This window comes from Nylanderia fulva, unplaced genomic scaffold (genome assembly GCF_048542155.1).
Source record: "Nylanderia fulva isolate GAGA-0341 unplaced genomic scaffold, ASM4854215v1 Scaffold6, whole genome shotgun sequence".
NCBI classification, from domain to species: domain Eukaryota; kingdom Metazoa; phylum Arthropoda; class Insecta; order Hymenoptera; family Formicidae; genus Nylanderia; species Nylanderia fulva.
Genome location: NW_028190698.1, coordinates 6,709,822 through 6,737,071, shown reverse-complemented (window position 1 = coordinate 6,737,071; position 27,250 = coordinate 6,709,822). Strand labels below are relative to the sequence as shown.

The 27,250-nt window shown below is 27.9% G+C and overlaps 3 protein-coding genes across 3 annotated transcripts; all 3 read right to left on the bottom strand.

The window, feature by feature from the left end:
* Positions 1-117: 117 nt before the first annotated feature.
* Positions 118-8,908, bottom strand: LOC114934002 (aminopeptidase N-like). Its single transcript, XM_029306589.2, has 12 exons — positions 8,162-8,908; positions 6,760-7,256; positions 5,671-6,120; positions 4,916-5,099; positions 4,396-4,552; positions 4,074-4,155; positions 3,174-3,550; positions 2,515-2,789; positions 2,058-2,248; positions 1,629-1,928; positions 1,494-1,563; positions 118-1,322 (listed from the first exon to the last, which is right to left on the bottom strand). The coding sequence occupies exons 2-12, from the start codon at positions 7,233-7,235 to the stop codon at positions 1,191-1,193; spliced, it is 2,694 nt and encodes an 897-aa protein (XP_029162422.2). The 5' UTR covers positions 7,236-7,256; positions 8,162-8,908; the 3' UTR covers positions 118-1,190.
* A 1,347-nt stretch (positions 8,909-10,255) lies between these two features.
* LOC146720866 (aminopeptidase N) lies at positions 10,256-19,289 on the bottom strand. The gene is made up of 12 exons (XM_085487964.1): positions 19,061-19,289; positions 17,869-18,411; positions 17,044-17,481; positions 16,526-16,724; positions 16,062-16,227; positions 15,907-15,988; positions 14,167-14,552; positions 13,455-13,732; positions 13,059-13,249; positions 12,355-12,660; positions 12,204-12,282; positions 10,256-11,604 (listed from the first exon to the last, which is right to left on the bottom strand). The coding sequence occupies exons 2-12, from the start codon at positions 18,375-18,377 to the stop codon at positions 11,395-11,397; spliced, it is 2,844 nt and encodes a 947-aa protein (XP_085344090.1). The 5' UTR covers positions 18,378-18,411; positions 19,061-19,289; the 3' UTR covers positions 10,256-11,394.
* A 1,682-nt stretch (positions 19,290-20,971) lies between these two features.
* Positions 20,972-26,932, bottom strand: LOC114933999 (aminopeptidase N). The gene is made up of 10 exons (XM_029306582.2): positions 25,833-26,932; positions 25,357-25,512; positions 24,604-25,244; positions 23,654-23,735; positions 22,801-23,464; positions 22,513-22,700; positions 21,941-22,108; positions 21,726-21,872; positions 21,366-21,441; positions 20,972-21,213 (listed from the first exon to the last, which is right to left on the bottom strand). Exons 1-10 carry the CDS (start codon positions 26,312-26,314, stop codon positions 21,070-21,072), a joined length of 2,748 nt encoding a protein of 915 aa, XP_029162415.2. The 5' UTR covers positions 26,315-26,932; the 3' UTR covers positions 20,972-21,069.
* Between the last annotated feature and the right edge of the window lie 318 nt (positions 26,933-27,250).

Here is a 27,250-nt window from a genome sequence, read left to right as displayed (position 1 = left end):
TAATCAGATGTTAATTAAAAAAAAAGAAACTAAGGAATATGCATATTGCTTATAATAATTTAAGTATATAATTTTGTATATGTACATTAAAGATATAATAGTGTATGAATTCATAACTTTAAAAGCTTATAAGTTCTTTATTCTGTTTATACTTTATGCTGTTTTATACTATGAAAATTTTTAATTTAAAATTAACATATTTCGAAAACTACATGCGAATCTGACATATATTTGTTCACATTCTTTACAATTCTCTTTTTTGGATATTTATTTCTTTTAATTATTAACAAAACGCAGATGCAATATGAACCCATTTGATATATGTATGACGCGTTTTATTAATATAATATAGTTAAAGTTAATGACAACTAATTGTTAATTATAATAATTATATATGAATTATAGAATTATAAAATAATTTTTTGCACGATCTATGTATATATAGAGAGCTTATACATATACATACATATATATAGATACATATGTGTGTGTGTGTGTGTGTGTGTGTGTGTAGAGCACGATTACGCCGCTATTTTCTCGTTCGAGTCTCACTGTGCGAATGACAATTGACGAGACGATAGGAGACGGCTGTGGAATGTAATACATAGGTAGGATTGTAATCAGCATCCTGGTGGAGATATAGTTAGTACATAGGTAGAGTGTGGATCGTGCTGGTGATAAAGGAGTATACATTTCATAGCCTTATCGGCAATGTAAACAATATAAAACATTATAATAATGGGACCAGTGAAGCCGAATACTATATTATTGATAACATATTGCCAAAAGATTTTACAGACTATAACATATACTATACAAAATATTTTTTATACAAATATTTAAAGTATAAATTAATTATTAAGATTCATTTAAAACGATATAATTGGAAGAAATATAATTGATTTTAAATATTTGTATACAGAAATAATCATTATAATAATCACAATAAAACGATAACTTATAATTTTGATTCTTATCAATTCAATTCTTAATTAAATATACATATACAAATTACGCACTATCAATGTATATAAGGGATTTAAAATAATATTTTATAATTTATATAAACAGCTTATATATAAATTTAAAATAAAAAAGAAAATTTTTGATAAGTTACAAAATTAATAATTAAATAATGTATATTTATTTTGCACTTTTTATATTTGATTGATTATGATATTCTTATCATTTTATTTTTTTTCTATTATAGGTGGCCGAAATATGGCAAATATATCCGACAATTCAGACTTGCGTACTTTTACTTTGTTTTGAACATTTTTGAATACTTCTTCTTTATATTTATTTTTTACAAATTTTTTTACCTAAAAACAAATTATATTTATTAAAAATTTAATGCTGTACTATAAAAAATTAAAAGTGATATTAAATAAAAAAGTTTAAAATTCTATAACTTTTGATAAAATAAAGAATGAAAATAAATAAATTTATATCTAAGCAAATAAAAATATAACATTAAAAATAATAAAATATACCTTATCAAGTTGCTCATTAGAGTGCACATTGTTAATTATATCATCTAATACATTATCCATATTATAATTTCTGGAAAAAATTAAAAGATTTATAATAAATAAATGCAAAGTATAGAATGTGTAAAATTAATATACCTTGAAACTATTTTTTCCAAATTTTCTAATACATAGTCAATTATTGCATTATTATCAGCATGTTTTGTAATAACAGAAGAGTAAACTATAGAATTATCCTCATCTTGTATTATTGAATTGTTTGATATAGATATATTCATAAAATTAATTAGAATATCAGGATTTTCAGAGCAAGCCAAGTACTGTAAAGCCTCTTTGTTTGATTTATTTACATATATACTTAATAATTTATTCCAAGCAGAAGCGTTTGCTTCCATCAAGCCGTTACAATATGTCCATTCTCTTAAGTTTGGCGAAACTCTACAACATATGTAATAAAAAACTGATATGTGTATGTAAATATTAATAATTTATTAAATATTTTATGTTATATGCGTATATGACCATATTAAATTTATTATTAAAACGTAATAAAAAAAATAAAATTACTTATGTGTTTTGGGATCTGCGAAATGTTCATTTAGTTTAGCAGTGGCTCTTCTTTTGCACTCGGAGAGATCAAAACGGCATGCCCATCTTAAAGCTCGAGTTCTTTTAAACTTTGTAAGATCATCTTCAGTAGGATCTTCTACGTATCCTACATTCTTAACAAGTCCATTCAAAATTTCGAGTATGTACGCCTGTAAAAAAAACATAAAATAATATTAATTTTATATCAGTTTGCGATTGATATGGCTATGAACATTTGGCTGATGAACATAGATATATGTGTGTTTATTCACATATACATATACATATATGGTATATATATATATATATATGTATATATATACATATATATATATATAAATTTGTTTAAGTATTTTGTATTAAATTATTTAAAGCTTATATTGTTTAATTATGTTGTACATATACCTTTATTTTAAATATTTATATTACTACTTACTTTTAAAAACTCAGTTCCTGGCAAATTGTAAAAATCATCTGTAACTTCTAATATTTCAAACATAGGATGCCATGCTATATAGTCTGTTTCCTGTGATAAGTAGCTAATAATATCCAGAAAAGTTAGGATATCAAGTTGATTTGCGATCATAAGGTGATAAGCATCATCGATGATTTGAGCACGATTGAGTACATGAATTTTCGTAAAATTGTCAAATCTGAGATAGTTTGCAATTTTATGCCAATTTGAGGAATCGTAATTAATACGATAATATCCTATCGTAGGATTAAATATAATAATAATACCATAAATAATAATAATATTATTATAAATTGCATCACACTAAAATGTATCAATTCATTAAGAAAATATGTTTCAATATTTTTCTATTATTTCAGATTTGTCAAGTACATATAAATGCGTGTCGAAAATTTATATTATAAATTTTAAATCATAAAAATATAAAAATCATATAGAAAACAAATAAAATCATATTTATAGAAAAAATAAATAAAAATAAAAAATATATAAGAATATTTATTAATAAATTTCTAATTATAAAATTAATAATTATTCCTGTTTAAAATAAAAAAAAAATATCCGCATTTTAAAATTTACAACTAGATTAAATTAATACCTAATGTATAAAGAATACTCACCTATTTGTTGTAAGTTGACAATAATCCAATCATTTGGATCAATTCCAACAATAGTTATATTTTCATCTTGCGGTCTTAACCAATGAGTGGGCAAAGTATTGGAAAAATCAGGATTCGTTTGCGTAGCAAAAGTCAACGGTATCCACCATCTATCATCATCGATGTGTTTTTCACTTTCTGGGCGGAAATGTTCTTGCGTTAGTACTATCTCATTTGTGTCATTATTTCGGATCACGCGTACCACAGGAAAATGCCTTTGTTTTATCCAAGTATCCATTACCTCTTTCAATCTATAGACATTATGCGGAACATCTGATTCATCTAGGATTATTTGCAAAGCATTCCATAGATCGTCAGAAGTAGCCGAACTGAACTGACTAAATTATAAAATATATTACATATTATAATTATGAAATATATTATAGCAAAAATATAAAAAATAGATTTGTTATTGATCTATAGTTAATTCTATAATAAATCTATAATAATAAATCTATAGTTATACATACATATATGGAGCATTCAGAATGTAATAACAATTCATTTCTTTTTGTTTTGAGAAAGATGAATATAAAGATTTGTAAAATTATTAAGAATTATGTTGTGCAGTGCTGTGATATATTTATTAAACGTACACAATTTTTATTATTTTAAAAGTTAATGAATTTAAATACATTTTAAGCACAATAATTAAATAATTGCTTTGTTTATTAAAAAAATGTAAAAAGTAGTTTTAGCTGTACAGTTCAGATATTTTATAGATACTTAGCGATTTCCTCAGCTTAAATTTTTTATTTTTACATCAAATTACTATTATATTATACTAAATACATTATATTACACTATTATATTAACTGAATACTTCATATCCTTAGACAAAGAGTTAAATATATTACTTACTGTGTGTGCAAATATTTAATAATACCCTTTCGAAATACTTCATCGGTAATTATATGTTGCAACATGCGCAGTATAGCAGGTGCTGTATGCATAAGTAATAAATATAAAAACATGACTAATATAATAAAATATATCATATCAACATCTATATAAATTAGCCATGAACATGGCTAATCTGATAAAAAATTAACTATATAATTGAAAAGAGAGTATATAGGTATTAACAATAAAAAATTATTTCTATTGTAATAGTTTGTTTTTTTACTAAAAGATTATTTGTGTTCGGGAATTTGAAGATGGTGATTTATTTACCGAAACTTACCTTTACCGTAACTGGAATAAGAGAAGAGTGATTCGATTTCTTTGGGACTATTGACTTCGAATGTAATAGGTTTCATATTCTTAGCAATATCGATATGAAGAGCTGATTGCTGAGTAGTAATAACAAAGTTTTCCATTACTCGCCAATCCTCAAAAATCTAGTGTTTAATACATAAATTTTAATTTTTAATCAATTAAAATTAATTAAATATTATAAATTAATAATACAATATGCCAAAAATTACTATAATATATAGTGATATAACTGATATAAATGTGTTTTTATAGAAATTTCTTTTAAATTTAAGTAATCATAATATACAATTATTGACGCTGCATTTTTTATCATATAAAAAACTTTGATTTAATAGTATTATATTTGGATTTAATAAAAAAATATGAAGAGCTTTTTGATATATGTATTTTAAGAATAAATATTTTTCCTTATATTTCTAGATATTCACAACAGTTTTTTCGAATACTCAGATATATGCAAGCAAAACTTGCAATAATAAACCTACCTGATCGAGGATATAGTTTTGAAAGAACGATGCAAATCCTTCATTTAACCATACATGAGACCACCATAATGGGCTGACTACATTACCAAACCATTGATGAGCCATTTCATGTGCTGCTGTCGCTGCTACATTTTGTTTATTAGGTATCGTACCAAATCTTTCATCGTATGCAAAATGTGATTCCCTGAAAATTGTTCCAAAAATCATGCAGTTATGTTCATCTCAATGTCCTATTATATTATTGTTATTATATTATTGTGCAATATATCATTAATAACATTAATATATAATTACTTAAAGTTTTAAGTTTTTATGTTATATTTAGCATTTTTTGTTTTTGATGTACAAATATATCTTTTTAATTTTTTCGTATAATCCAAAATATAATTCAATTATATTTTTAATTTTCTTTCTCTGTACATTTTACATTTTGTAAAATTGTTCAGCAAAAAAAATTAATTTTGAATTAAATTTTATTGTTTAATAACCAACATTTTTTTTACAAAAAAGAAAAGTTTTTGTTATTTTAAATATAAAATAAAGTTGATAAAATAAAGTAATATTCATAAACTTTACAGTATATATAAAATCAATATATTCTTTCGCAAAATCTACAGTTACAATATTCAACTGTATGCAGAATTAATAATTTGGGTAAAGTAAAAATAATTTTCAATTTATGTAATGCAAGAAATCTGATACAGACGTGCGCGTTGTTCTATTGAATTCAATTTTTCTTAAATTACATGTATTACACATAAATGATGAGTCCCCAATTTTCCATGGCGCCAGCTGTGAATTGCCGGACCGCTACGTGATCCATTTTCGGAACCTTATCAGTGCTGTTGGTATATTCTGTCAATAGTAGTCCAGATTTTTCGGCAACCTCCTGTGCTAGTTTTGTATGCGGCGCCAATTTCGGTCTGCACCACATGTTGACAGTCTCGTCTTTATTAGGAACACGAATGTAATCGGCCACTACAAACGCTACGAGATAAGTGGACATGACGGGAGTCGTATTAAAATGTGTCCAGATTGTGCCATCTCCATTATCTAATTGTTCCCGTATCGGCATATTTGATAGAGCCGTGTAATTCTGATGATGTTTTATGGAGATATCGAAAGTAGCTTTTAATGCCGGCTCGTCCCAGCATGGAAATGCTCGTCGCGCCCAAGTTGCTTCAAAATGCGATGCGGCCAACCACCTATCACATTTCAACGACACGCTTCTGATAACGATAAATTTTTAGCTACTGTAAATGAGGATGAGTACTTGGAAAACGTGTAAATGTTCATGACTCACGTTTGAACAACAACAATAGTATATATTCTTCTAGATGATATATTTTTTTAGAGTCTGGACGCGACATACGTTATTTGACGAATAAAATAATAAAATTTTCCATAATGCATTCGCGTCCTTTTTCAATAATTTATTAATCTGATTTTATGTAATAATTTGTTAAACTTAGTTATACAATACCATTATTATATAAGACCATCTCAAAAATTGTTTTCTTAGTTACAATTCTTTAAAAATTTTTCGTAAAATATTAAATAAAGTTTTCCGAAATTTTACGAAAAATATGAAATATAAGGAAATATATTATTGCATTAACAAAAATAATATTGTTAGGAAAGTGTTTAAAATATTAGGTACATATACATATATGCGCAATTATGACATCAAACAGATTCACATTAAGTCTTATATTTTATGGAGTTAAAAACATAGTGATTTGATGATGGCAAAAGTAACAAATAGATAATAGTAATAAATACTGTTTAAACAAAGAAGAATATATATAATATAGGAAATCTTTCAAATGTTAAGATTTACTTACACTTTTTTGCCTTTTTCTATATAAGATGTTCTGAAAAAACCTTGCAAGTCGTCGTTTAAAATACCGACGTAGTTCATCTTTAGGGTATAATTTCCAGGTAATAGCTCATCATTAAAATTAAGGACTAAAATCTGTGTTATATTGTTGTAATTATATGTCGCTGGTTTATGGTCAATGCCTTCGTTGTCAAATAACGATGTCGCTGCTTCGTCTATTATCAATTCTAGTGCGTGCAAACTTAAGTCTGACGTTGTACGACGAATTGTGATATTGGCACTGATTTCACCGTCAAAGGTAAAGTTATCTACCTCGATATACGGTATTAATTTAATATTGTAATATACCGGAGTTACAATGTCCGGTAAACGATAATTAACCGCTACGTGAGAATCATTTCTCGAATTATTGTCAACAGGTATAGCCACTATAGCAGTAAATAATAGGCTGATATTTATTAACAATTTTAAAATCGCCATGCTATTTCTTCTTTTAAAGATCTGCACAAACATTTTCAGAAGAAAAAAATATTACAATTCAGATATAATGAAATCAGATACATGCTTTTTTGTAATTTTAAACAATGTTCAAATGTTAGTTTCTAAATGTAAAAAATAGAAGTGCAAAGAAAATTTTTAATAAAAAACCAATCTTAGTCACTGGTGACTAAGATTCTTGTGAACAGTTAACATCTATTTAATATGTGCTTACTTCTGTCAGTCTTACATTGTTCATCAAAACAAGCGTTAACATTGTCGGTGGTTTGCATAGAAGTTGAGTTACTGTTTTAAATTTGATGTACTTGAAAAGGGCTGCAATGACAGCCGAAACGTTGTATTTCAAATAATTATTTATAATAAATTATTGCCAGTCTGGTCGACTTTAAACATTGAGGAGTGGTTTTTTATTAATTATTACTGGCAACCTTAAGGATTATTATTTAAAATTTTTAATATTTTTTAACAAGTAAACAAAAATATTATATTTTTAATTTAAAATAAATATAGATAATTTTTATTTATATATTGTATTTGCAATACGGTTTATTATTTTAATTTGATAAATTTTGATGATACAATTTTTTTCTTATGTAGTGCATTATAATATCAGATATATAGAAAATGTCTTTCGCTCTCTCTCTCTCTCTCGCTCTCTCTCTCTCTCTCGCTCTTATATCAGTGCTTATTGATATTGTTGCGCACGTAGCAAGAATATTGATTATATCAATATTTGAATCTGAATTCGTGATAATTTGAACGTCGAAAGCATGACAATAAAATGTTGACGAGATATAATCTCTGCCGACATTATAATCAGTTTTTTATATTGTTATCAATATATATGATTAATATATGACCAATATATGTGATTAATCAATATATGACCAATATATGATTAATATTACCTCTTATGCTAACTATATATGTGCGTGAATAATCCTTGAAATCCGAGTAATAAAACGTTGTATGAGCTTCGCTCTCACACTTATTGTTAGTATGACTAATATTACCTTACTACTGCATAGTAAAGTGATAGACTCTACTTCTAAAGCAAAAAATGTATTCACTTGACGTTCAATTCTCATGTTTGATTATCGTTCGATTAATATGACAGTCGGACGTTTGACGATCATCCGTTGTTATTTATTCAAATGTGTCTCTACAGCATGAATAATTTTATATCATTGACCTGTGTCCATTGACATCGAAATATACATACATATAGGCGGAGCATTCTGAGAGGGATAACTGATAATTGCAGTAAGGGTGACAATGCATATCAGCTAATTCCGCAATCAGCGCGATTCGGTTTGTTATTGTTTGGCGTTGCGTGACATTCATCAATATTAGCAATTTTTTACGAGATTTTCATGAAAATTTTCAAAGAAAACGTTTATTTTGAAAAATCTTAATGGCACTTAAAGAATTATATGTATATTATATATATGTATATATACATATATATGTATTCTTATTCTGTTTAATCTAACAGAATTACATGCGTGAGACAAAGTTATATTATTTTTTAGTAAACTAGACTACACAAGCGCGCGCTTTGTGCAAGCCTTTCATATTATTTCTATTATTTATTTTACAACTGTCAAATTGTTAATCTTTACAATGACAGATGTTTATTATAGCATTATTTATATAAATATGACTATAATTTTAATTTGTCGAATTTCTATTATGTACATAATTTTAATTCACCGAATTTCTATTATATTGTTTGACTATTTTGTATTTTTATATATATATATATATATATATATTTCTCATTTTGTTTAGTTTAATCAAACATAATTACGTGCGCGAAGCAAAATTATATTATTCTTTAATAAAACTTTAAACATTGCAACGCATATATAAAATTATTATTGCAATGCATGTATAAAAATATATTTATTAATTATGCAACGCATAAAAATTCAATATTTAAATCTTTAACAGAAAATAGGAACAAAGAAATAAAATTTTTTACAAAAATCTTTTATGATCAAGTGTATCTACGTTTTTATTAGACTCGCGCAAAACTTCATACCCCATACATTCATTACGCTGCGCGGCTCGCTGCGAGACTGATTCTCGTGCGAGGTATCGCGAACGCGGGACCGATGGTCACATGATCACTGGTCACATGACCAGTGGTCACGTGACCACTGGTCATGTGACCATCGGTCCCGCGCTTGCGATACCCCGCATGAGAATCAGTCCCGCGCGAGATGCGCACCGTGATGGACGTATGGGATGTATTAATCTAATAGTAAGGATAGAAAGAGATAGACTGCACGGATTGGTCCCAAGGCTCGCAAGACTGACAATGAGCAGTAATGATGTCGCCATCTAACAGCGAAACCTAACTTTACAGCCAAGAATAAACCGGGCTCGACGAAAACATCTTTCTTTCTATCCTTTCCATTAGATTAGTACACCCCACACATCCGTCACGGTGCGCGTCTCACGCGGGATTGATTCTCGTGCAAGGTATCGCAAGTGCGAGACTAATGATCACGTGATCAGTTTCGTGCGAGCCATGCCTCTAAAGTTTCTTTAACAAAATGACATCATAACATTAACATCCGATATTTAAATTATTCTGATGTCAATGGAGCCAAACATTAGCAGAGAGTAATGGAATTCAATCGAAGACTATCATAGACTATCCCTTCATCGCGAATATCAGACTCCCTCGTTTTAATCAATAGCTAATACTTTGATCATTATTGATCATGATCAATGTCTGTGCATTTTATGAAACGGTAGTGTGCGCGTTATGTTTAGTTATTATAATTTACAAATGCCGGAAAAGCGTAAAAAATATAAATTAAACAATCTCTATTGTTATCTTTAACATAAAGCTTTACCTCGACTTATTTTATTATTATTTAAATATATTCAATGTATTTTGTGTATAAAATAGTTACAAATATTATTTTATTATAATTATTATATAATAATAAAAATCTAATAATAATAAAATCTAATAATAATAAAAATAGTTCTCTCGCATTTATTTATTTATTTCCGTAGGGGGATTAGAGGGTATTGAAATTAAATATCAAGTATGAGATTATTTCATATTTTAAGTCTTAGTAGTCTACTGAGAGATTGATATGTGCCTTGTGCATAGTTTATTTCCAACGAAAACTTAATTTTTGTTGGAAATGTACGCAGCATCATCCGCGTATGGCTCTTTAGGTCGTTCTTAATCTTGATCATTAAAAATAGTATATTTTATATCAGAAATATGTATTTTGTTAATTTTTCAAAATCAAATACTACAAATAAATGATTTTTTTATTAAATTAAAATTACATTAGAAAACATTTTGAAATTAAATTAAAACGAGATAAAGTATAAGCGAGAATCATCACTGGAATCATCAGCAATTTTTTATAATCAAGTTTAAATAATATATCATAAAAATGTGCAAATGTCGCAATTTGTGCACACATTGCGATATATCTATTAAAATTTGACAAAAAGATTAATATTTCTTTTTCTTTCTTTCTTTTTATTTTAATTATAAATAACTATAAATTACGTAAAAGTTATTGTATAAATAACAATCAGCATATGTAAGTATATTTACATAATTATGCATACAATTATATAACTATATTACATATTTCTCAATTAACTGTCGATGTTAATTTTTCATGATACATAAAATAAGAACCTGTATTTGATTTTTTTTATAAATCAACATATTATATACGTATTGTAATTCGATATATATATATGTATATATATATATATATCGAATTACAATACATATATATATATATATATATATATATATAAATTTTGTGATATCATGTAGCACTTACCAGCAAAATTGCATCTTCTATATATCATATAGATTATAATGGTCTTTTGCATGATGGTAATATTTAAAATCTTAATTAATATAAAGTTGATGAGATAAAATATAATACATCTGTATGAGATATTCTATTTCTTCTCACTTGTAAAATCAAGTGCGAGAATGTCTCAACAATAAAATTGGAAGGCTCGAAAAAAATGTTGCATTGCATCAATTTGATCGAGAGATTTTGAATCTAACGTCATTGATATGAGACATTACAACACCACGATAAATTACGAAAGTATTATGTATTAAAATTTTTCAGTTGAATCAGTCGAATAAGAGCAGTATTGGAATGAGCACAAGGAACGACGCCAAAGTAATAGAACTTGCAGAGTTATCATCTTGTTTTAAATCCTCCTTGAACCAGGCCCCAACTTCTGGTCCGTAGGATTTGATCCAGGCAAGGTTTTCTATCGCTTGACTCAATGCTGTAACCTTTTCAACCTTCTTCAAGTGTGTGTCTGTGAGTAATGATAACTGAAATGTAAAAATATTCTTATATAAAAAATTTGTATGTAGAATCATTAATATCTGTTGTCATTGATAATGAATTTTTAGTATATGATGTGCGCAGTTGATGACACATGTTAGAGGTTGGCTACATGTTAGAGGTACAATATCTCATGAAATTATGAAATACCTAATCAATCCACTTCCAGATAAGATACAAACGTGATCAAGGATGAGATAGAAATGAAACTCGTAGGTTCTAATTACTGAAATTTGTTTACACAAAAGATATATTATCGCATTCTAATATTCGCATATGGCGCTTGTAACTGCTTAAAAAAATATAAATTGAAGATGATATAAACTTTCTAGAAACATGTTCTGCAATATTAAATTTTGATATAGATTCAAATAAATTATTAATTAAATTATATTTCACAAATTATGATAAAAATTTTAATTTATACTATACGAGTATCGTATGTATATGTATATGATATGATACGTAATTATTACATTTAAAATGAGAAAAATAGATTAAATTTATTTAGAAAATATGTGTCATAAAAAACTGAAGTTTATCTATGAAAAAAAACAGAGATCAATATATAAAAATAATATTTTACCTTTCCATATTGCTCGACATTTACAACCCTATTAGCAAGTTTATTAACGAGAGCGGTAAGTTGAGTCTCATCCTTATCTCTGTAGAGAAACCATTACACCATCAATTTGCATTTATAATATAGTATTATTAAAATTAAGAAAATAACTCACGTGTTTTTGATTGTTTCGATATGTTCATTAATAAAATCTAGAAGAATATCAAAAGACTCGACGTTGCCTGCCAAAATCGAATTTATAGCAGAGAAAGTATCGATATTAGAGTTTTGTTCGATAGTTAAATTGAGGAAGTTCTGTATAATTTCTTCAGATTTAGCGCAACCAAGGCCAATCAAAATGTCGCTTCGTTCATTATTATCCGTACTGTTCTTGTACTTATCTTTAACCTTGTCCCATATATCTTTATTCGCGTTTCGCAATCCGGCACAAATAATTCCACTTCTCAAATCTGGTGAAAGACTACAAAGCATTCGTGATCAGAATTATATTACAATTTATAAATATATACACACACACACATATATATATATATATATATATATATATATATATATATATATATATATATATTAGAGATGTGCGAATCAAGGATCGAATATTGCCAGATTCGATTCGATTCGAATTCGAATAATTCGCACATCTCTAATATATATAATATTTGCAATAAAGAATTTATAGATTTGTAGATTTTTTTACAATTATATCGCCAGAAAAATTGTATATTTTGTATTAAAATTCTTTAGATAATATATTTATTTACTGTTTGTACGATAACTTTGCAATAAAAGTTTAAATCGTTATTTATTGCAAGTAATTATAATTGTAGATTCATAATTACGATAAGCTTTTGTACTTACTTCGTTTTTCCTTCATCTTTTAACCATTTTTCGAGTTCCGTCTTAGCAAAGTTTTCGCAGGTTTCAAGTCCGTAGTAACAAGCGGTATGTAGTGCTAATACTTTACCTAGTTTTGTTACATGTGTACCTTCTTCGGGTTTATCGTATTTGACTTCTTCTGTGAAAGCTTTTATTTGCTTAGCGACATAAATCTGAAATTCAATGATACATTAGAGGAAAAGAGAGAGAAAAAGAGAAAGAGAAAGGACGAGTACACATACATACCTATACATATACACACACATCCGCAAACACAAATACACACATACACACCACTTGCATGTATTTTTTTTACACTATTAAGATTTTTAATACAATCAATGAGAACACATGTGTTCTTCTTCATATTCAACTTACATGATATTTTTCATAATTTTCCGTGTCTTGTAATAGATTGTCCAGAAAATTGAATGCTCTGACAGCCGCGTACCATGGTATGTAATCGGTTTCTCGTAATAGATACTTTGTAATCTTCAAAGACTCGTTATACGACAAATATCCCGCTCGCGCAAGATTTAATGCATCGTCAATCAACTGGGCACGATTGGTATTGCTTATAGTTGTATAATTATCTTCTTTTAAATATGTCGCTAGAAGATTCCAGTTTTCGAGATGATAATTCACGCGATAATATCCTGTAAAATAATATTATTCTGTATTTTTTCCTAGCAACGTTTGTTTGTTTGTTTGTGCGTATGTGTGTTTTTGTATTTTCATGATAAATTTTTACATTATTTCACAATTAATTATAAAAATAATCTTATAACAAAAAATATAATAACAATTTATATAAATCATATTATTTTTTATACTATTAGTCACATATATTCATACAGTTTACTATTATATAATATATTAATGACAATTCCAAAGTTAAAAGCATGTGCGTCAAATATGTTTTGTTAAATAATTAAAGAACGCTTTTTGATACGTAAAATACATACAAAAATTTTTATAATAAAAGAGAATATGCATATAAAGAAATAATCATCAATTATTGGAATGAAATTAATAGAATCATTAATATACGATTAGTAAAGATCAAAGCATCATAATAATGCATGCTTACCTGTTTGATTCTTATTGATAAGTATCCACGTTTCATTGTCCAGTTTATTATTAACTACAATGTGTTGCGTGTAAGGATTCATCCAGAGTTTGTTGATAGTATTGGGTTCTTTTTTTGTGACGTAAGTAATGGGTATGTACCACTCAGTTTTATTAGTCGCATCTTCCTGTGTTGGTTCTGTCAGGAAAAATCGTTCCTGTGTTAGATTAACTCTATCATCCGCGATTTTAGAGACCGTGACAACAGGATATCCAGGTTTATTTAACCAATTGTTCATAACATCATTAAGCGAAATATTTGTATTCGGTAAAGCATTTTTAACCTTCTCAGGTTCAGCGTCTTTAATAGCTGCAAAGAGCTTTTCCGATGTAACGGGCTTAAACTGACTAAAATAAAAAAAAATGTATTATTTTACTAAGCATATTTTTTAGAATGCTGCATATACATATATATAATTATAGTTATATTTAGTATTATAATATTATTTGATACCTTTACAATGATAACTAAATTTAAATTTAAATTAATTAAAAATTTAAGCATATATCGACATAATAATGATAGAAAATAAACAGTAATAAATAATTGTATTTAAAAGTGCTGCACATAAAAATATTAGCACACAAATTTATGTAATTATAAAAAATAATTATATAATTAATATAAGTATGCTGTCTTCTAAGCTGGGCAATAGAGCCAAGGAAACGAAACGAAAAATTAATTAAACGGAACTGTATCTCAATTTGAGATCCCAAAGTTCCACATATAAATTAATTTCGAAACTTACATATGGAGAAATAAGCGAGAAAAATATAGGTCCGAAAAGTCGCTGAAGCGGGAATCGAACCCGCGTCTTTCACTTTCCGGGCGACTGCTCTTACCAACTAAGCTATTCAGACCCTTTCGATCCTATATTTTTCATTTGCCTTTTTAGTAGATGTTAGTAAATACCGCCGTGATTAGCCCAAGGCGTGAATAAACTCAGAAATAAATATTTTTATCGGCTCTCAATATAAATAATATAAGTATGCTGTCTTCTAAGCTGGGCAATAGAGCCAAGGAAACGAAACGAAAAATTAATTAAACGGAACTGTATCTCAATTTGAGATCCCAAAGTTCCACATATAAATTAATTTCGAAACTTACATATGGAGAAATAAGCGAGAAAAATTAATTTTTCGTTTCGTTTCCTTGGCTCTATTGCCCAGCTTAGAAGACAGCATACTTATATTATTTATATTGAGAGCCGATAAAAATATTTATTTCTGAGTTTATTCACGCCTTGGGCTAATCACGGCGGTATTTACTAACATCTACTAAAAAGGCAAATGAAAAATATAGGATCGAAAGGGTCTGAATAGCTTAGTTGGTAAGAGCAGTCGCCCGGAAAGTGAAAGACGCGGGTTCGATTCCCGCTTCAGCGACTTTTCGGACCTATATTTTTCTCGCTTATTTCTCCATATGTAAGTTTCGAAATTAATTTATATGTGGAACTTTGGGATCTCAAATTGAGATACAGTTCCGTTTAATTAATTTTTCGTTTCGTTTCCTTGGCTCTATTGCCCAGCTTAGAAGACAGCATACTTATATTATTTATATTGAGAGCCGATAAAAATATTTATTTCTGTAATTATATAATGTTTAGCAAATATATATATATATATATATATATATATATATATATAAAGCTTTAAAAATTCTTTTATTATTAGAAATATGTAATCATAATGTGTGACTTACTTGGCATTAAGATACTTTTTAAGTCCATTTTTGAAGACATCTTCTGTCAAAAATTGTTGCAACATCCGGAGAATAGAAGCGCCTATAAAGATGAATAAAATCAATTAGAGTAATAACTATATCACTTTTATATTACGTTAAAAGAGGAAACTTACCTTTTTTATAAGCAATATCGTCAAACAAACTGTGGATTTGAGGAGGGGTTGTTGCACTAATTTCAGAATTCAATGAACGAGTTTTATTAGTTGCATCAATAACAAATGCAGATGCTTGTAAATTTTTGATAACAAATTGATCCATAAGATGCCAATCCTCTTGATACTGTAATTTCAATTAAAATTAATTAAACCAGCTAATAATTTTCTTGTCTATTACGATTCTTTTTACAATGCATTTTTTGACATAAATTTGCCTCCAAACAGACTTTTACAACGCACAAAATAAATTGATTACAATGTTGAAATAAATTATCTCTTTTATAACGCATAAATATGATAATATTATATATTTAATTTTTTTCTTAATTAAATTGTTTGAACAGAATTTAGCCAGAATTTATGCAGTGCACATAAAATTGTTTGTATTATTGTAATTTATAAATACTTGATATTTTACTTACCAATGTCTGAACAACCTGATCGGTTATATAATATTGGAAGAAGGTAGCAAATCCTTCGTTTAACCAGATATAATCCCACCATGCGCAAGTCACTAAATTACCGAACCACTGATGAGAGAATTCATGAGCTATCACTGTTGCTATAGACTGCTTGTCTTGCGTAGTTGTCTTATTTTCAGTGTAGAGAAGCGCGGACTCCCTTAAAAAATAAACAGCACGTTATTTTTCGATGCGCCAATAAGATGTTTATAAACGATTCTAAATTTTTTTTGAGATTGCAAATGAAAATCAATGCAGTGAATAAAATGGTTGACATTTTATTTTAAAAATTTGTATGTTCTAGACAGAATTGATTAGCACATTGTATAAAATGTTAAGTTAAAAAGTCGATAAAGATAATGCAAGCTCTTGAAATTTACACGTTTAAGATAAAACTGTTATGAACTTTGTATTAACCAGATATACATAGAGATTTATGTTTTATCATTTGCTGATTAACGAGCTTTGAGCAATGTTACCTATAAGTGACGAGACCCCAATTCTCCATAGCACCGGCCGCAAAATCGGGGATCGTAATTTGATCCATCTTCTCTATTTTGTTGTAATAATCGATGCCAGTGAACTCATGTAGTTTTTTCAATGTTTCTTGCCCGATCTTGTATGCAAATTCTGTGCTATTAATTGCGTCAGGTCTTGTTAAAACGTCAAATGTGTCGTTTTCTCGCAGCTTTTTATAATCCGAAACTACAAAGGCCACGAGGTAGGCAGACATTTTTGGTGTTTTCTGGAAACTTATTCTCCTATTGTCATTTTTTAAAATCTTTGTATTCGAGACCGCACTGTAATTCTCGGGAACATTGATAATAATATTGAAAGTTGCCTTTATTGCAGGCTCGTCCCAGCATGGGAATGCTTGTCTTGCACCTACCGGCTCGAAGTGAGTCGTTGCGAGCCATCTGTAACATATGGAAGATTGCATTATTACAAAAAATGGTTTTCTATTTCATATATTTCTGCTTATTAAAATAAAATTATTTGTTTTAATCAAAATATTTATTTTAATCTTAGTTTACTAATAAAAAATAAAATTAATATTATCCTACAAACTTAATATCTACAAATAAGATTGATCTTCTCGTTCTTGTGACAGAAGATTTTTAGAAAATTTATATATAGAAAATGATATTACAGAACGTTGACAATGTGTAAGATTGACAATGTAAGATTTGAAAATCATTGTAAAAATTTTTTGAATCTATATAATGGAAAAAGCTTATATTATAGTATAAAGAATTTTAGTCTCAAAAAAATTTAAATAGATTTTTATATAATTATTATCTTACCTTCTTTCATTTCCCTTTTGATAAGAACTTCTATAGAACCCACGTAATTCATCATTTAACAGTCCAGTATAATTTAAAGTTAGTTTTACATTTGTCGCGTTGTTAGTAATCGTAGTGTTCAAAGTTACTATTACGAAATCCCTTTGTTCGTCGAATTTGACTGACTCAGTGAGGTTATTTTTTGTAATGTCACTATTAGGATTTTTATACTCCAAAAAAATGTTATTAAATGTAATATTTTTGGCATGAAATGTTATATTTTCAATATTCTTTTGAATTGTGAGATCAATCGTAGAGTTTCCTTTGAAAGTAAAATTCTTTGCATCGCCTGTGTCAAGATATGGCGTTAATTCAATAACATAATTGGTAGGTATGACACTGTCCGGTAATTTATAGTCGTCTGAAATTTCCTGAATGAGTTGTGGAGCAACGCTATCAAATATAGGATTGCCTGCCCAGCAAGTCGCCAGGACAAGCATCAATGGCAGCAGGTATCTCATTGTTAACATCTCTTATAAACGAAAGAATTTTACACGATCCACCCTGTTATTATAATTAATTATAATTAAAACACGAATATATATAAAAAATAATGAAGTGCATTTAACAATATTGATGTTTTGATGTAATAATGTAAAAATGGAATTTAATCTATATCGATTTAGAAGACATTTGACTCGAAATTTATTGATGATAATTTAATAATTATTTCCAGCTTGTTTAAAAGGTAATTAACTAAAAAGAAGAAAAGAAGAATGTTCAAAGAAAAATATGTTACGTGTGTGTATTTAAATTATATAGTATATACGAAATATACAATTTTGATATAAATATCCGCTCGCGCTATAAGCTTCTATTAACAAAAATACTTTTATGTTAATTAATTATTCTGTAAAAAAATAAATCCCATCTTCTTAAAAAATAAATTTAATTTTTTATTTTAATTTATATTTTGATAAATTGAATTATTAGAATATAATTTTTAATATATTAGCATTAGTATTAGATATGGTAAATTTGCTAATAAATGGTTAAAAATGAAACTGCACATACACACACATAATTGCAATAGATTAAGAGTCAAATCGTTGTATAACAAATGCCTTGCACACATTTCTTTGTTTTGCAATAAGATTAATTTCCTTTTACACAAATTTAATTTTTCGATTTTAATAGAATCGAAATAACGTACCTTAAAGCTAATGAAAGATGAAGAGCCGTGCGGGTCGATGCCACGTCCCCGCAGAGGCAAGATTTTATTGAAAGACTACCTGGCCAAAATTCGGAGCCTTATAAGGTAGCAATGGTAGGACGTATCGCAGAAAAAACGTCGCTGTTTTTTCTAATCTTATCGCGACGGTCTCACGGCGCAATAGGTGTTATACTCTTTGGGGTATGATCGCTAAATGGACGCTATTCTGAACGCGGCTCGCAAAATTTCCTGAACGGTTTCAATATTGACAACGCTGATAATGCGATAACTTAAATACATTGTTATCCGGCCAATCAATGCCAAGCCAGATCAGAGATATCACAGAAATCTCACTTTTATCGTTGATATCTTGTGGAAAGTGCCGAATGGTACTGCTTAAACTAAATGCTGCGTCGATTTGTTACGGATTTGTAAAATTATTATACATTTATTTGTTTTTATAGTATAAATCATTTTTTTTATGTAAGTAAAATTTTGTGTTAATTTAAAAAAAAAATCTATATTTTATCTTAAATGAGATGCTTGTGATGTAATGGATAGAAAAACTATGTAACATTAAAAAGAAATACACAGTGATTAAATGAGTTTAACTCTATATTAGAAAAATTAAAATAATTATATTTTTTGTTTAAAACTTATTCCTTCAGTGTCGATACAACAATCTTCCTTTCAAGTATAATTATTATTACTTTTTTTTTATTGGTAACATTAAAATATAATTATTATAATTATAGTAATAATTATTGCCATTAATAATATAAGTTGCATTGCATTGTAATTATTTCTGGATGTTCAATTTATTAATTTTATTAATATTATTCAGTAAATTAATTTTTATTTATTTGCAATATGTGTAAATACGATGATCAAAATCAATTCTAATATCAAACAATTGTTCAATCATATACATAAAAATACTTGCACGTAATAAGATTTCTTATAAATTTTTTTATCATTATCTACAATATATTTACGCAGACAAAGATAAACATTGATTGATCCATTTAGAATATTATCAACGCAACATATAATATAATTCAGATTCACAGAATATTAATTTTGTAGCGCGAAAGTTTCGTCGCGTTATATGTATATGTATTTATATGTGTGTCTAGCATAATTAAAATACATAACATAACGAACGTAAATAGGAGAATTTGTTATTATACTCTAAATATGTATGTTGTAAAAAAGTTTAATTGCATTTCTAAAAGTTTTTGATTGAATCATAAAATATATCGCAAAAAATGCGACCAATATGCACACAAGTACATAAATTGATATATCAAAGGTAATGATCATTACGTTATAAATAAGAAAAGATTTACGCACACATAATATGTGTATAAATGTTTATCAATTTTATATAACAACATGAAAAAAACGGAACAAATAACAGTCTCAATCTTAACAATATATTAGATATAGTTCTTGATAATTATGTTTGTTAATTAATTTAAGTAACATTTTTTGTTTCATGCATAGATAAATAATTAATATATTAAAAAAATTAAAATTTAAACAATGTTTAATAATGATTTCTATCATATACTTACAAATACTCATATGCCCAGTAAAGTCGTTGAGTATCATATTCTCTTTTACAAAAATAATTTTTAATTTTTTTATTCAAAGACGATTTATAAATACAATATTTTATTAAATTCTAAATTCTAATTAGATACGTGCGCACGAGACACTATTATACACATTATCTCTTGATAAATACATACTAGATAACTTTTAAAATAATATATTTTATAAAATAACTTGTAATTATATTTTAATTTTTTCATCAAATTATAAAATTAATATTTGTGAAAGTTGGTTTTATAATATTAATACAAAATGCAATTTTACACATTTTAAATATAATCTCATAAAGTCCTCTTTTACGTGCTTGTATGTATATTTATTTAAATTTAATTACAAATACAACGTGATCACTATATTAGTATAATATATTCTCGTAATATGTCTTTAAATCATTAATTTAACAATAATGCTTTCTCGATTGCAGGCAAAAATTCATTAATCCATGTTATGGACGCTGCAGAAACAGTTATAGCTTTCCTTGCTGAATTCAACGCTGATCCTAGGTCTTTGATATTCTTGTCAACAAAAAAGCGAAACTGAAATAATATAAACATTATATTTTTACGTTATACAATTTTTACGGTGCAATAAATTCGATTAGTACATTATCCAAATAGTATAAAATATATATGATAAGATATTGTATTAATTATTATATATTAAAATAGTATAAATGATTGCAATATACCTTGTTTAATTGAATTTCGGTTATAATTTTATTTCCTATAGCAGTAAGCATTTTATTTAAGAAATCTATTCCTCTTCTATAAAATCAGAGAAAAGATATTACTAGATTGATTTTGAGTTATAACTTCTTTTCTCTCGTTATAATTAATTAACAAATAATAAAATATAAAATAAAAGATTTTAATCAAATTTAATCGTTTTTTATAGAAATTTATATTCGCCGATACATATATATGCCCAATCAAATATTTGTCATTTCAACAAATAATATAATAAACGACAGTACTTTGTCGGCTCTCAAATTGCAAATTCTGATCAAATAAATTTATATAATAAAGAAAATAAAACAAATAATACATACAATTTTATAACTGCATGCAAATTATTGTGAATAAAATCGATAACAGAATTCACATTTTCGGGATTGCCATTCAAAATCGCATTAATTATCATTATTCTGTATTGCTTGCGGAGGTTGAATTCATAATTTATGGAAATATTAAGATATCTGAAAATCAAAATATTTAGAATCAGATTAAACATGCTTATTTACGTAATCCGATTCTTGGAACCCACTTTTCGATTAATTGTGCACTTTTAGTACATCCAAGTGCATTTAGCAGAAGTTCCTGTTCTGTATGTAAATCAGAGCGGAGAAACCGATTCCAGACTGTATGCCAATCATTATCATTACCTCCACGAATGCCCACACAATACACAAAACTCTTAAGATTTGCTGATACTCTGCGTATACATCAGTGAAATATATCATTATAAAGCAATATATATTGATTAATCAACTATCTTTTTCAAAGAAGAAATGTACAAGAATACCTATTATAATGCAGAAAAGATAAGATATAACAATTCAAGAGAACTGATATTCTGTGTTGTATATGTCAAATATATTATTATAAAAATTGTTGTGTTAATTAATTAATTATTTTTTTTTAAGAAGTAGCGTACTCTATAAAAATTCTGTAAAGTATAGAATAAAAGATAAGATATAACAATTAAAAAAAATTGTGATATATATCCAGCATTGGAATATTTAAATCTACTTGTAATCATAAAACATAGCTATAATACTGTAAACAATATAAACATACATATTGATTTCAATAGAAATTGCCATAGTAATGTCGTACCTTTTCTCCGACATAGAAATCCATGAATTAAATAGAAATTTTGATATTTTTAGACAGTGGATGTTGTTGACTGAGCACGCAGCCGATAAGATTAATTCGCGATGTAATTTTATTGTGAAACTGTCTGCTGGGTTTTCGATGAAGTTCAGTAAAGTGTATATAGATTTTAGTATAAGATTTGCGTAAGTCTACAAATTTATATTAAATTATTAAATTAAATTAAAATGTTCATTGCTTGACAAAATATTATTGTTGATTTATTGTTCAGAATGAGAAAAAGTTGTTTACCTGAAAAAGTTGTTGTACTCGCGGTGAGCTAGCGAGAATATGATTGAGGAAATTAAAGTTATTTATCGCAGCAACCCACGGTTCGTACTCGGTTTCATGCATGAGATACATCGCAATATTAAATGGAATAGAATAATTCACATAACCGGCTCTAGCTAAATTAAAGGCGTCATCTAGAAGTGCAGCCCTGTTTATCGCGTGTATTTTTTTAAAATTCTTCAATGTCAGATAATCGATAAGCATCTTCCAGTTATTCTCGTCATAATTGACTCTATAATATCCAACTTGCTGAACATTGAAAATCACCCACGAGTTTGACTCGAAAGAACCAATTATTGTTCTCTTGACCTGCGGCTCCAACCATGCTGCTATATTGATTTGATCAAACGTAAAATTTGAGTTTTCAATTGCGAAAGTCAGTGGTATCCACCAACCAGATTTGTCTGTTTGCGTTGTATGGCGATTTAAGTAAAATCGTTCTTGCGAAGCGTAAAGAGTTTTCGCGGTGTAGTTTCGCGTAATGGTTATTAAGGGATATCCTGGTTGATTTGCCCAGGATTCCATGATATCTTTTACGAGCAAATGCTTAGGCAGTTGCTTTAATTTATCTGATGCAGTCTGTAAGTTTCGATATAAATCGGATGGACGTGCTGCTTGATATGACCTAATAATATAGAAATAAATAATATCTTTGTAAAGTAGTAACAGATTAACAAGAGAAAACGAAATGGCAATTATAAATTTCAATAAATTAGCTTATCGCGTGCATGTCAATATACATTTACGATTTTATATTAAATGCAAAATTGTGGATAGAGAGAATTTGAAAACATTTTTAGTTACGTAGGCTTACATTTCACGCAAATAACTCTGCAAGCCTAATTGAAATGCTGTGCTTCCGATGATATAATTGATCATACGAATTATGGATGCACCTGTAAATGAGATATAGCGTATTAATATTTATGTATTTTATATTGATGAATTGATATGTGTGTAAAATAAATGTTATATATTATTAAATATTTTTCTAATAAAAGATTGAAATGTTCAGTAAAATAAAAAGAAATATGTACGTTTTATTATAGAATATGAGTTTCATATTTCGTTGTATTATTTAATTATAAAAAAGAGGAAAATCAATTTCACAATGTCAATTTAACTTTCTAGTACAATTAATTTAAAATTTATTTTTCTGCGATTTGGTGCGTCATCGATATTTTAATCGAAGTTTCGAAATCTAGAAAGATAATCTCAAAATGACGATTTATATGAATTTGTTAACGTATGTGAATAAAAATATATAGCGTATAATATTAAACATATGTGTTAGAGATGTGTAAAATTGTGTTAGATATATAGGAAGATTAATTTGTAGAGATTAATTTTTCCAATAATTTTTTTGCACATATGGTTTAAATATATGTGACCACTTGTGAAAATAAATTATCACATGATTGGCAGATATCTTTATCTGTTTTGAGAAATTTTTACACGTATACGATCAACAGGTTGTGTAAGAAACAGATGACGCAGCACATGTAACTAAAATCAAATGATTGAATACAAAGTGTTTACAAAATACAGTTCTCTGGTTCATTCTCAGTTCATGTTTAATTCATTGTCAGTTCATATCTTATTCATTCTCGGTTTATGTATTGCATTCTATAGTTGCATAGTATAGTTCTGTTTCATAAATGTTTTGTATAAAAATGATTCCAATATATTTTAAACGTGTTAACATAACTATCTCAGAATTTACAGAAATAAAATAAGGGCTATTTGTATATAATTTATACGCACCTTTTTCGTAAGAAACGAAATCCAAAGTAGCCATAATGCTGCTACGATTTCCGACCTCCTGACCGTTCAGTGTACGTGTATGATCATCGGAATCTGCGAGTAGCGTCGGTTGAAGACAATCTACTACGAACACATTCATCATTCTCAGATCCGGTTTTACTATGGATACACCGAAGTATTGGAAATACGTAGCGAAACCCTCCTTCAGCCAGACGACGTCCCAGAATTCGGGCGTCACCAGATTTCCGAACCAGGTGTGAGTGTACTCGTGAGCCATCGTTGTCAATCCATTCAATACTATTCTCGTCGGCGTGATTTCGTTCTCATGCAATACTACGGATTCCCGATAAGTGACGAGGCCCCAATTCTCCATCGCGTTAAAATTGAAATCCGGTATTGCAAATTGATCGACCTTCTCCAGCGGGCTCTTCACCGACAACCACGTCTGCAATGCCGAGAAGACTGTCTGACCGCGATTCAAGGCCATCGATCCGCGAAACTTCATGGAATCTCTCGTCCACATCTTGAAGTCCTCCGAAATTTTTGATCGCTCCGGGATAAAATTGTGCACTGTCCATCCTACCAAGTACGTGGGAATTCGCGGCGTTCGGCGAAATGTGGTCATGTAGTAAGTATCATTTCTATAAATATCAAGAATGAAACTGTTTTGCCTTCTTTTTGTGTGTCTTTTTATAATATGCGTATAATTTCTTTTAATATTTAATATAAGTTTAAAGAACCTTATATACTAACATCATTCGTATAGATTCCACTGGAGTATTACTCGTCGCATTTTGATCTTTATGATGACCAATTCGTACTTTGAATTCCGCCTTTAAATATGGCTCGTCCATACATGGAAATGCACGACGTGCATACGTAGGCGAAAACTGAGTTACGCCGATTCGTCTAAAGAATATATATTTTGCAATATATTTTGAATCAAATGCAACGATTGTTAGAAAATTTATTTTTATCAGTTATAAGCAGATACCTCTGAATATAATTGTTCTTTTTACTACTGTTGATAAATATATATATAATAAAAAATTATATATAAAAATATATACATATTTAATAAAATTATCAATAAATTTTATACATATAATATATTTAACAAATATAATTAATCATAAACATTTCTGAAGGCTCGCATTGTAATTAACTTGTAATAATTGTAGTTCAATGTTTTTCTTAAAATATGAATTTAAAAGAGTTTTCAGAATTACCTAATTTTTCCTTCAACTTCATACAGACTTGCGTAAAAGCCGAAAACATCGTTTGCAATGTATCCTTTAAAGGACAGTTCTATCGTGTATTTTTCAGGTTTCAGTGTGCGCTCGAGTTTAATCGTAAGCATAAGTGTTTCTTGATCATACACATAATATAAAATCGGAATCAATTGACCCGACTTATCCGATAAAGATGCATTTGATTGTACGGTTAATGCATCTGTATGCAGGACGACGAAATCTATTTTTTCAAGTACTTGCAACATAATCCGTACGTGACCATTGTAATCTGCGTTACTGGGATGAGTGTAAATCGATAAATCATAAGACAGGGGAATGATTTTCTTGGGTAGTCGGTATCGTGCGGAAATTTCATTCGAATTTTTATTTTTATCTATGCTAGCATACGCGAGTACCAGATTTAGAGCGACGAGAATAATCAATAAAATCACAGAGAACACGAAGCGATAAGAAATCATGATTATTTCTTAACATGGATACATTCGGTCAAATTTTAAAAATTGGTTTCTGTATAAATAGAAGTGCACGGTTATATGTATTGGACTATCTTTCACCTTGCATTACATTATATGTTGTATATAAGATAATGAGATAAACGTTATATATAAAACGGACACGCACACAAATACATGCAGTAGTCACATGTGCACACACGAGTTTAAAGTACGAGTTCTATTTTTACTGAATATTATCATGACATAATATTTTTCATCACTTATTGTAATCACAATCAAACTTCACTAGAAATTTAATTACAATGTAATGCTCAGTAATGTTTAACTGTATCGCGAGATTAAGACTACATTGCCAGATTAAGACTAAGTCGCGTTTACTGCGTAGTTGTTATATTATTTGTCATTAACGATTACGGATAAAGGTAAATCGACATCAACCTCAATCGGACATTTAGTGAGATAATATTTGTCTATCACACTCAGGGTAATGGTGATAACGAGTTTCAATGAGAATACGATAGAATATACTTGTATCTACGCAGAAAGCCGCACGTATATTTTCTGTGAATTTTTTTAAATAATTCGCAATGATATTAAATACTAATGTCGACTGTAATAATTGATTGAGTTTTATACACTGTCAACTATCTATTGATTTATAAGAAAAAGAAACAGATAGATGAAAAAGAGAAGACGTATCTATATTAAATAATTATCTATAAGTTAGACGTAAAATGTCTAAGATATCACATTTAGATTAATAAGTATAAAAAATGATAAAGTTTCTGTTTGTTGTTAAGTAAACTTCTCGAATTTTCTGATAGATTTAACCATTAATTTATTTTTTTCATTAGTATAATAGATTTATTTTTTTCTAGATTTCTTTAAATTTCTTGTGTTTATTTATGTTATATGTATACGTTTATAGCACTTGCAACA

Coding starts and splice junctions, on each gene's coding strand:
- LOC146720866 (XM_085487964.1), bottom strand. CDS start 18,377: ATGTTAACAATGAGATACCTGCTGCCATTGATGCTTGTCCTGGCGACT. Junction 17,482..17,868: donor CAAAAGGGAAATGAAAGAAG/GTAAGATAATAA, acceptor CATATGTTACAG/ATGGCTCGCAACGACTCACT. Junction 12,283..12,354: donor ATCGAAACAATCAAAAACAC/GTGAGTTATTTT, acceptor GTTTCTCTACAG/AGATAAGGATGAGACTCAAC.
- LOC114934002 (XM_029306589.2), bottom strand. CDS start 7,235: ATGGCGATTTTAAAATTGTTAATAAATATCAGCCTATTATTTACTGCT. Junction 4,553..4,915: donor AAAACTATATCCTCGATCAG/GTAGGTTTATTA, acceptor ATTAAACACTAG/ATTTTTGAGGATTGGCGAGT. Junction 1,929..2,057: donor GCAGATCCCAAAACACATAA/GTAATTTTATTT, acceptor CATATGTTGTAG/AGTTTCGCCAAACTTAAGAG.
- LOC114933999 (XM_029306582.2), bottom strand. CDS start 26,314: ATGATTTCTTATCGCTTCGTGTTCTCTGTGATTTTATTGATTATTCTC. Junction 23,465..23,653: donor CAGAGTTATTTGCGTGAAAT/GTAAGCCTACGT, acceptor CTATATTATTAG/GTCATATCAAGCAGCACGTC. Junction 21,442..21,725: donor TTGCATGCAGTTATAAAATT/GTATGTATTATT, acceptor CTGATTTTATAG/AAGAGGAATAGATTTCTTAA.